The sequence below is a fragment of the Cajanus cajan genome, chromosome 9, assembly GCF_000230855.2.
Source record: "Cajanus cajan strain Asha chromosome 9, NIPB_CcT2T_4, whole genome shotgun sequence".
Classification (NCBI taxonomy): Eukaryota; Viridiplantae; Streptophyta; class Magnoliopsida; order Fabales; family Fabaceae; genus Cajanus; species Cajanus cajan.
In genome coordinates, this window is record NC_138525.1 from 51,422,711 (window position 1) to 51,433,236 (window position 10,526).

Here is a 10,526-nt window from a genome sequence, read left to right on the forward strand (position 1 = left end):
TCTGATCTTTGCTTCCTTTTTTCAATTGTTCTTCGCGAAGATCTGAATTCGGTTACGCGGCGGATCCGATTTCTTGTTTTGCAGGTTTCCGCTGCGTTGGATCGGTTTCGGAGGAATTGGCAGAGAATTGAAGATGTGGCGGCGTCGGAGGTAGGTAGAAGGAGGGAGGAGTTCTGCGGCATTTGCATTTCGGCGAGGTAGGCTCTTTTGGTTTAGTGGATTTTGGTCTTTTTGGCTTGTTGTGGTGTGTGTTTGATGCGAACGTGGTTCCTCTGTAGTGTGATGCGTTGTGAAATGTTTTCTGGAATGTGGCGTTTGAACAAAATGTGTGGAACTTAGGTACTGAAATGTTGGTTGATTGCTTTGGATTTTGGATCACTTAGACTTGGTGTAAAATATTATTGATTGCATTCTGATGCGGTGCTCTTTAGCTAGATATTGTTGTTGTTGCAATTGCTGCTTGGAAATTTTTGGTTGTATGTCAATTTGGGATAAGTGTTTGGAATGATTAAATTTTAGAAAAATGTGTAAATTTTCAGGCGGATGCAAGGAGTGTAAACTGTGGAATTGGTGCAAATGTCAAAGTCTCCCTCTCATGAACAGCGGCAATCCATTTATTCTGCCTCTCAGACTTGGTCAGTGATTTTGTTTTTTGCTCATTAGGAATTTATTGTTGATGAAAGTCTGATAAAAGAACTAAAAATAACATTAGTGATGAATTAGTGCTAAACTTTTTGGTGAGTAAAACTAGTATATGGTCTGTTTGGAAAATTGGAATTTAGTGTTCAAAATTGATGGTTGGTTAGGACTTATCACTTGTCCTGTTTGGATAAACTTCTCAATAAGTACTTATAGAAGAAAAAATAAAAGGGTAAAATGAATTAAGTTTGTCCCATCTGTCAAATTTAGCTCATGCATGAGTGAAAGTTAGCTTTTGGACAAGTTAAATGAAACCGTTTCTATAAATTAGCTTATGAGTAAGTTAATTTTAACTATAGGAGAAACTTAATTCATTTTATCTTATTTTCTTCTCCTATAAGTGTTTATTGAGAACTTGTAAATTTGAAAATAGTAAAATTACTAACATGTGGAAGTTAAATATACGCAGGGATTTTAATGAGGCAACAGGAATGGATGATGCAGAATCTACAATGGCGGCAGTTGCTAATTTTGTGGAGCAACTGCATGCCAACTTGTCATCACCAGTGGAGAAAGAAAGTATTACAGCACGCTTACTAGGTATTGCCAGGAAAAGAAAGGATGCTAGAGCACTCATTGGTTCTCATGCCCAAGCTATGCCATTGTTCATAAACATTCTCAGAAATGGAACCTCTCTTGCAAAAGTTAATGTTGCTTCCACTCTCAGTGTCCTGTGCAAAGATGAAGAGCTGAGGTTAAAAGTACTTCTTGGCGGTTGTATCCCACCATTATTGTCACTTTTAAATTATGAATCCACAGATGCCAGGAAGGCAGCAGCTGAAGCAATATATGAAGTTTCCTCAGGTGGTCTTTCTGATGATCATGTTGGTATGAAAATTTTTGTTACAGAAGGTGTAGTTCCAACATTGTGGAATCAACTAAATCCAAAGAACAAGGAAGACAAAATTGTGGAGGGTTTTATTACTGGAGCATTAAGAAATCTTTGTGGTGACAAAGATGGCTATTGGAAAGCAACATTAGAAGCCGGAGGTGTGGATATCATAGTAGGGCTCTTGTCTTCTGATAATGCTGTTTCTCAGTCAAATGCAGCTTCTCTATTAGCACGTTTAATGCTGGCATTCAGTGATAGCATCCCCAAAGTAATAGACTCTGGGGCAGTCAAAGCTTTACTTCAGCTTGTTGGTTGGGAAAATGACATTTCTGTAAGAGCTAGTGCTGCTGATGCCCTAGAGGCCCTCTCTTCAAAGTCTACCAACGCTAAAAAGGTCATTGTTAATGCAGATGGTATTCCAATCCTCATTGGAGCTATTGTTGCTCCTTCTAAAGAGTGTATGCAAGGTGATGGTGGCCAGGCTCTGCAGGAGCATGCAACTCGAGCTTTAGCCAACATCTGTGGTGGCATGTCCGCTTTAATACTATATCTTGGAGAAATTTCACGTTCTCCTCACCTTGATGCTCCAGTTGGTGATATCATTGGCGCTCTTGCTTACACACTCATGGTCTTTGAGGAAAAAGTTGATGACGATGAGAAACATTTTGATGCAACTCAAATAGAGGATATTCTAGTAACTCTTTTAAAGCCTCGAGATAACAAACTGATTCAAGAGCGTGTCCTCGAGGCTATGGCTAGCCTATATGGAAACATCTGTCTCTCAAAGTGGCTCATTCAGGCAGATTCAAAGAAGGTTCTTATTGGACTTATAACCATGGCTGCCACTGATGTGCAAGAGTATCTTATACTTTCATTGACAAGCTTGTGTTGTGATAAGATTGGAGTATGGGAGGCCATAAAAAGAAGAGAAGGTATCCAATTACTAATATCATTGCTTGGATTATCCAGTGAGCAGCATCAAGAGTACTCAGTTCAGTTACTAGCAATTTTAACTGACCATGTTGATGACAGTAAGTGGGCAATCACTGCTGCTGGAGGGATTCCACCGTTGGTGCAGTTGTTGGAGACAGGATCACAGAAAGCAAGAGAGGAAGCAGCAAATGTTCTGTGGAGTTTATGCTGTCACAGTGAAGATATCCGTGCTTGTGTTGAAAGTGCTGGAGCAATCCCAGCATTTTTGTGGCTTCTCAAGAGTGGTGGACCAAAAGGACAGGAAGCTTCTGCTATGGCACTCACAAAGCTTGTCCGAGTAGCTGATTCTGCCACAATTAATCAGCTATTAGCATTGCTACTAGGGGATTCTCCAAGCTTGAAAGCCCACATAATCCGAGTTTTAGGTCATGTTCTTACTATGGCTTCGCAGAATGATCTCCTTGAAAAGGGTTCTGCAGCTAATAAAGGCCTAAGATCTCTAGTTCAGGTCCTCAATTCATCAAATGAGGAAACCCAAGAATATGCAGCTTCTGTTCTAGCTGATTTATTTATCACAAGACAAGATATCTGTGATAGTCTTGCAACTGATGAGATTGTACTTCCTTGCATGAAGCTTTTGACTAGCAAAACTCAAGTTGTTGCCACTCAGTCAGCTCGAGCATTAAGTGCTCTGTCTCGTCCAACAAAGAACAAAGCTGCAAATAAGATGTCTTATATTGTAGAGGGTGATGTTGAGCCACTAATCAAATTAGCTAAAACATCCTCTGTTGAAGCTGCTGAAACTGCTGTTGCTGCATTGGCCAATCTTCTCTTTGATCCTTTTATTGCTGCTGAGGCTCTAGCTGAAGATGTTGTTTCAGCTTTAACAAGAGTTCTAGCAGAAGGAACCTTGGAAGGTAAACAAAATGCATCTCGTGCACTTCATCAATTATTGAAGCATTTTCCAGTAGGTGACGTTCTCAAGGGGTACGCTCAATGCCGTTTCACTGTGCTTGCACTTGTTGATTCCTTAAGAGCTATGGACATGGACGGAACTGATGCTGCAGATGCTTTAGAAGTAATTGCACTGCTAGCCAGGACAAAACAGAGTGTCAACTTCACTTACCCTCCATGGTCGGCTCTGGCTGAAATACCATCAAGCTTAGAACATCTTGTCTACTGCCTGGCTGAGGGCCCTTCTCTTGTGCAAGACAAGGCAATTAAAATTCTATCTAGACTTTGTGGGGATCAACCAGTTGTTCTTGGTGATTTGTTATCTTCTAGTTCCAGATCCATTGGTTCATTGGCTGACAGAATAATGAACTCCTCCAGTCTAGAAGTAAAGATTGGAGGGGCTGCCTTACTAATTTGTGCTGCAAAGGAGAAGAAAGAGCTTTCAATGGATTCACTTGATGCTTCTGGGTATCTAAAACCATTAATATATTCTTTAGTTGAAATGATAAAGCAGAGTTCTAGCTATTCTTCATTAGAAATTGAAGTTCTCACTTCTAAAGGTTATATGGAGAGAAATGCATTTCAAGAAGTTGATGAGTTTGGTATTCCTGATCCAGCCACTGCCTTGGGAAGCACTATTTCCATGTGGTTACTTTCTGTTATTGCTTCTTTCCATATAGAGAGCAAGCTCACAATTATGGAAGCTGGTGGACTTGAAGCTCTCTCTGACAAACTTACAAGACATACTTCAAATCCACAGGTATATTTCATTTCAACTTTTTATTAAAGCTGTCAGTATCAATTCCCTTTGTTTTCTGGTTTGCCATTGCTTCGACTTAGTTACTTATATTCATATCCTGTAAATAACAAATACTGAAATGTGCCATATCAGTCTGTGAATCTGTGGTGATAACGCTTTGTGCTTGCTGGAAAATATCTATTTGCAATTGGACAAGCAACAATAACTTTGAAGCTGTATGAATTTTCAATTTAGAATTCATTATGAGTGGATCATATTTTGGATAATGTACAATAAAGAAGCTGATTTGAAAAGAAAGATGAGAACAATGAAGAAAACTTCTGTTTTTCATTGAATATCTTTTATCATTTGAAAATATTGAATCATATGGATTTTTAAAGTTATTAAGAAAACTCAACAAAAATATATACTGATATTAAAATTTTGTTAATATGAAGAGAGAAAATATTAAAGGCTCAATTAATGTACATTGTACATTATGTTTTATCCAAATACTAAATTTAGTTCATATGGTTATTGATTTGTACTGCTGATCTGTATATGTGAATTTCACATTTGTTTGTTTATTTGGTGGTCATATAGTTGCTGAATTAAATAGATTTTCTGCGTACCACTTTTGACAGGCAGAATATGAAGATACAGAAGGAATATGGATTAGTGCCTTGCTTGTAGCCATTCTATTTCAAGATACAAATGTTGTTCTATCTCCCATAACAATGCGCATTATACCTTCTATCACTCTTCTGCTAAGATCTGATGAAGTAATTGATAAATATTTTGCTGCCCAGGCTATGGCTAGTCTTGTTTGTAATGGTAATAAAGGAATAGATCTTGCCATTGCAAATTCTGGAGCTGTAGCTGGATTGATAACTATTATTGGGCATGTAGAGTCAAATATGCCAAATCTCATGGCTTTATCAGAAGAATTTTCTTTGGTACAAAGCCCTGATCAAGTTGTTTTGGATCACCTTTTTGAAATTGAAGATGTAAAAGTGGGGTCTACCGCCAGGAAATCTATACCCCTCTTAGTGGATCTCTTGAGACCAATACCAGAAAGGCCTAGTGCTCCACCAGTTGCTGTTAGACTCTTGATATCCATTGCCGATGGAAGTGATACCAATAAATTAATCCTGGCAGAAGCTGGAGCACTGGAAGCTTTGAACAAATACCTGTCCTTGAGTCCTCAAGACTCAACCGAGGCTGCTATATCCGAGTTATTGAGAATATTATTTAGCAATTCTGACCTTATTAAACATGAAGCATCGACAAATTCATTGAACCAACTCATAGCTGTTTTGCGTCTTGGATCAAGAAATGCTAGATATAGTGCAGCAAGAGCACTTAATGAGCTTTTTGATGCCGACAACATTAGAGATTCAGAGTTAGCTAAACAGGCCATTCAGCCGTTGGTTGACATGCTTAACACAACATCAGGGCATGAGCAGGAGGCTGCTCTCATGGCTTTGATCAAGTTAACTTCAGGAAATTCTTCAAAAGTATCTCTTATTACCGAGGTCGAAGGAAACCCACTTAAATGTTTATACAGAATACTGTCTTCTTCTTCATCCTTGGAACTGAAGTGCCATGCTGCACAACTCTGCTTTGCTCTTTTTGGCAATAGCAAGATCAGAGCAGATCCAGTTGCCTCAGAATGCCTAGAACCCCTTATATCACTGATGCAGTCTTGTTCCGAGACAGCAATAGAATCTGGGGTTTGTGCTTTTGAGAGGTTGCTGGAAGATGAACAACAGGTAGAGCTTGCAGCAGCCTACAATGTTGTGGATCTCCTTGTGAACTTGGTTTCTGGTACAAACTATCAACTTATTGAGGCTGCCATATCTGCTCTTATCAAACTTGGCAAAGACAGGACTCCAAGTAAATTAGACATGGTGAAAGCTGGCATTATTGATAATTGTCTCAAGCTACTCCAATTAGCACCTAGCTCTTTATGCTCTACAATAGCTGAGCTATTTCGCATTTTAACTAATAGTAGTGCAATTGCAAGAAGTTCAGATGCTGCAGAAATTGTAGAACCTCTTTTCCATGTTTTGCTACGTCGAGATTTCAACTTATGGGGACAGCATAGTGCCTTACAAGCTCTTGTAAATATATTGGAGAAACCACAAAGTCTTGCAACCTTGAAGCTTACTCCAAGCCAAGTTATTGAACCCTTGATTTCATTTCTAGAATCCCCATCCCAAGCTATTCAGCAGCTTGGCACAGAACTGTTATCTCATCTTCTTGCACAGGAACATTTTCAGCAAGATATTACAACAAAGAATGCAGTTGTGCCTCTCGTACAACTTGCAGGAATTGGAATATTAAACTTGCAGCAAACAGCTATAAAAGCATTGGAAAAAATTTCAACAAGTTGGCCAAAGGCAGTTGCTGATGCAGGAGGTATTTTTGAGCTTGCAAAAGTTATAATTCAAGAAGAGCCTCAGCCACCACATGCACTCTGGGAATCAGCTGCTTTAGTTCTTTCTAATGTATTACACTCCAATGCCGACTACTATTTTAAAGTTCCTGTGGTGGTTCTCGTAAAACTTTTGCACTCAACACTTGAGAGTACAATTAGCATAGCCCTTAATGCTTTAATAGTTCATGACAGAAGCGATGCTTCAAGCGCTGAGCAGATGATGGAAGCTGGAGTTATAGATGCTCTGTTGGACCTTTTAAGATCTCATCATTGTGAAGAAGCATCTGGTAGATTACTTGAAGCTTTATTTAACAATGTGAGAGTACGAGAGATGAAGGTATCTAAGTATGCTATAGCGCCTTTATCCCAGTATCTATTGGATCCACAAACCAGATCACAGTCTGGCAAGCTTCTTGCTGCTTTAGCTTTGGGAGATCTTTCCCAGCACGAAGGACATGCTAGAGCTAGTGCCTCTGTTTCTGCATGTCGTGCATTAATAAGCTTACTTGAAGATCAGCCAACAGAAGAAATGAAGGTGGTGGCTATATGTGCATTGCAAAACTTTGTCATGAACAGCAGGACCAACAGACGAGCTGTTGCAGAAGCTGGGGGCATACTGGTGATTCAGGAATTGCTGCTGTCTCCTAACACAGAAGTTGCTGCTCAAGCCGCTTTACTGATCAAATTTTTGTTTTCTACCCATACGCTGCAAGAATATGTGTCAAATGAGTTGATCAGGTCTTTGACAGGTACTTCTTTATTTGCCCTATTGACAGTGTTCCATGCATTACACTGATGCACACTTCAAGAGAAATTACTTTTGGCATGTCTCAGTGAGTCAGAAATCATGTCTTTTGTTCTATACTTATGATGAAGGCCATTCATGTAGCAGTCTATGGTTTAATGGATTTAATGGATTAAATAGAAATTCATTAAATTGCACATTTTTTTGCATGGATCAAGCTCATTCTTGTGTGAAAGCCTCATGTTAATGTTTCATGGATCAAGCTCTTTCTTGGGAAATGCTTTTTATTTTAAATGCTTCTTTGAACCAATATTGTTAGAATATGAATAGATGTCTTCAACCTGTGTTTCATTTTGGACTGTTGGAACCAGAAAACCAAGTTTTGATTGGTTGATATTTTTTTTTACTAGCATTACCAAGTTACTCGTTACAATGGATGTTTTTCAGAGTAATTGGCAATTGTCAACATGTACAAATAAATTAATCTCCTTCCTGTTTTATTTTCTCTCCTAGTATAAACCTTTGGTTCAATGTATATTCCTGTTTTTAGTTTTATTTTAGAGAAATGGAGGATGTGTAAAAAATTTGTGCTGTGTGACAACTAGTGAAATAAATTTTTTTTTTTAAATTGTGTCAATGCTAAATATTTATTAATGAGAAAAATATATTTTCACATATAGATTGAGGTGTAAGTGTAATGCTTTTATTTTACATCTATTAAAAATTCACATTTCATCAATAAAATAATTTTGTTATGCAGCTGCACTGGAAAGAGAGTTATGGTCAACTGCCACAATCAATGAGGAGGTTTTGAAAACTCTGCATGTAATATTCTCGAACTTCCCTAAGCTCCACACATCTGAAGCAGCAACTCTTTGCATTCCTCATTTGGTAGGGGCACTTAAATCTGGTGGTGAAGCAGCTCAGGACTCTGTACTCGACACTTTTAGCTTGCTAAGACAATCTTGGTCAGCTATGCCAATAGATATAGCAAAGTCTCAAGCTATGATTGCTGCTGAAGCCATCCCCATTTTGCAAATGCTCATGAAAACCTGCCCGCCCAGTTTCCATGAAAGGGCAGATACTCTTCTACACTGCTTACCGGGTTGTTTGACTGTCACCATTAAGCGTGGAAACAACCTCAAACAAACTATGGGAAGCACCAATGCATTCTGCCGGTTGACAATAGGCAATGGTCCTCCAAAACAAACCAAGGTATTCTCATAAATAATTTGAAAATTCTGCAAAAGCACTAATATTATGTCTTAGCCAATGTATATGGTTGAATTTCTTCAATAATTTTTAAGCTGAAACTGTTGGTGTTTTGTTCTTTGTAGTCCTTTTTTTTATACTTTTTCTTGTATTAATTACAAGCTTTTTTTTTATTTTTACTATTCCTATTTCCTACTCTTCATGTAAGTACCATGGCGATTACCTATTGCATTTGATAGATATCAGAAATTATGAAATCATTTTACTTAAAATATTCATAGATCAAGGAGTAACCTACACTTAGTATTTCTGTCATAATTTTCAACTTTTCAAATTTCCAACAACTTAAATAGAATTCAGTTTTTGAATATAGAATTCCACTTAACTGAATCATATAGGATGTAATTTAACCGTAAATCACTCCAATTTTACATATGGGAAAACCACTGATTATTTTTCTGTCCAAAATTTATTTTAAAAAAGTTACTGATTGATTTGTCTGCTGTCTCTAAATGAGGATTAAATTTTATCATACAAGTTTACAGATACGGTTTATGATTTTTGCTTCTTTTAGGTAGTGAATCATAGTACCTCTCCAGAATGGAAAGAAGGATTCACTTGGGCCTTTGATGTACCTCCAAAGGGCCAAAAGCTACACATCATATGCAAAAGCAAGAATACTTTTGGGAAGGTAACTGAATATTCATTCCCTAATTGATTTACTCATTCGTTATTTTTTTCGTGTGTAGGGTAAGTGGTGAGTGCTTACCTATTCCTTTTCTGAAAGGATGAATTGCTACATTTCTTTGTATGATGGGTACTGGTATTATGTGGGTGATAACTGGAATGATCCCTATCTATTTCTGCAATAATAACACTGCCTTCTTATTCTTTATTCTATTGCCTTCGAGGGTGACATACTTGGTCTGTGCTTCACTCTTGGTTGAAAATAATATTCTTTGTTTTTTGTCGCCTTCTCAACCAAGCACATGCTAAATCTTTAATGCTTTAATTACTGACTGGAAGTGTTGTGTTTTTTCTCCAGACAACCCTTGGGAGAGTCACTATCCAAATTGATAAAGTTGTGTCAGAGGGGGTTTATAGTGGATTATTCAGTCTCAATCATGATGGTAACAAAGACGGTTCTTCCCGAACACTTGAAATTGAGATTATATGGTCCAATAGGATTTCGAATGATGACATTTGAAAAGGATAGCAAGCTACTTGTCGGGTGGAAGCATAGAAAGTAATCTGCAACATGAATGAGATGTTGGAAATGGTTTTGCTTGTAATTATCAGCATATTTGGATGATCCAATTTTGTAGTCTGGCAGATTAAGTTGCTTCAATTGTAAGTGTAAATTAAATTATAAATATCTAGAGGCAAGCGTTTGAAAAAGATGCTCCCACGGTAAACTAAAAAAATGTTTACAATTGTACAGGTAAGTCCACAGGTATTAGAAACTTGAATCATAGGGAAAAAAATGGCATTTTAATTAAATTTGTCAAAAAGCTTTTTTATTTTTGTTTTTCATTCGTTGCTGATGTTGGGATGTACACTAGCTTCTGCTGTAAAGTGGCATTGTTTTATGTTTTTAAGCCACAAGAGATGATACACTGACGATATGTCATCTTCTATTTGTTTTGGGAACATGCTCTTCACCACCATGGCCCCCACCCAACACACAACTGCCTTTTTTAATTGTTTCGTGGACAATGTTGTAGGTTTAAATTCCATTTAAATATTTATTCTTTGTGGGGAAAATAAACTTTACAGAGCATAACTGTTTTTGTTTTTCATTTTCTTAAATCGATTGCACTCATCCTTCAGCATTTTCCTTTTATCATTACTTCTCAATATATGAGCCCCATACCCCGGCCATCCTTAGCAGTACGATGTATAGCAATTACTTTAACCTGTACCAGCTCATCTATGAAGGATGATGAAATAAGTGATGATATATAGTAGTTGA

The 10,526-nt window shown here is 37.7% G+C and overlaps 1 protein-coding gene across 1 annotated transcript; it reads left to right on the forward strand.

Moving 5' to 3' along the window:
* Positions 1 to 152: 152 nt before the first annotated feature.
* LOC109816073 (protein CELLULOSE SYNTHASE INTERACTIVE 3) lies at positions 153 to 10,087 on the forward strand. The gene is made up of 7 exons (XM_020380936.3): positions 153 to 197; positions 540 to 635; positions 1,109 to 4,178; positions 4,802 to 7,346; positions 8,103 to 8,557; positions 9,129 to 9,245; positions 9,600 to 10,087. Exons 2-7 carry the CDS (start codon positions 577 to 579, stop codon positions 9,759 to 9,761), a joined length of 6,408 nt encoding a protein of 2,135 aa, XP_020236525.1. The 5' UTR covers positions 153 to 197; positions 540 to 576; the 3' UTR covers positions 9,762 to 10,087.
* Positions 10,088 to 10,526: the final 439 nt, after the last annotated feature.

What these genes read in the sequence shown, in the direction of transcription:
- LOC109816073 (XM_020380936.3), top strand. Translation starts at nt 577, where the DNA reads ATGTCAAAGTCTCCCTCTCATGAACAGCGGCAATCCATTTATTCTGCC. An exon ending in GACATACTTCAAATCCACAG is followed by an intron (nt 4,179 to 4,801) that starts GTATATTTCATT and finishes CACTTTTGACAG; the next exon opens with GCAGAATATGAAGATACAGA. An exon ending in GTCCTCCAAAACAAACCAAG is followed by an intron (nt 8,558 to 9,128) that starts GTATTCTCATAA and finishes TGCTTCTTTTAG; the next exon opens with GTAGTGAATCATAGTACCTC.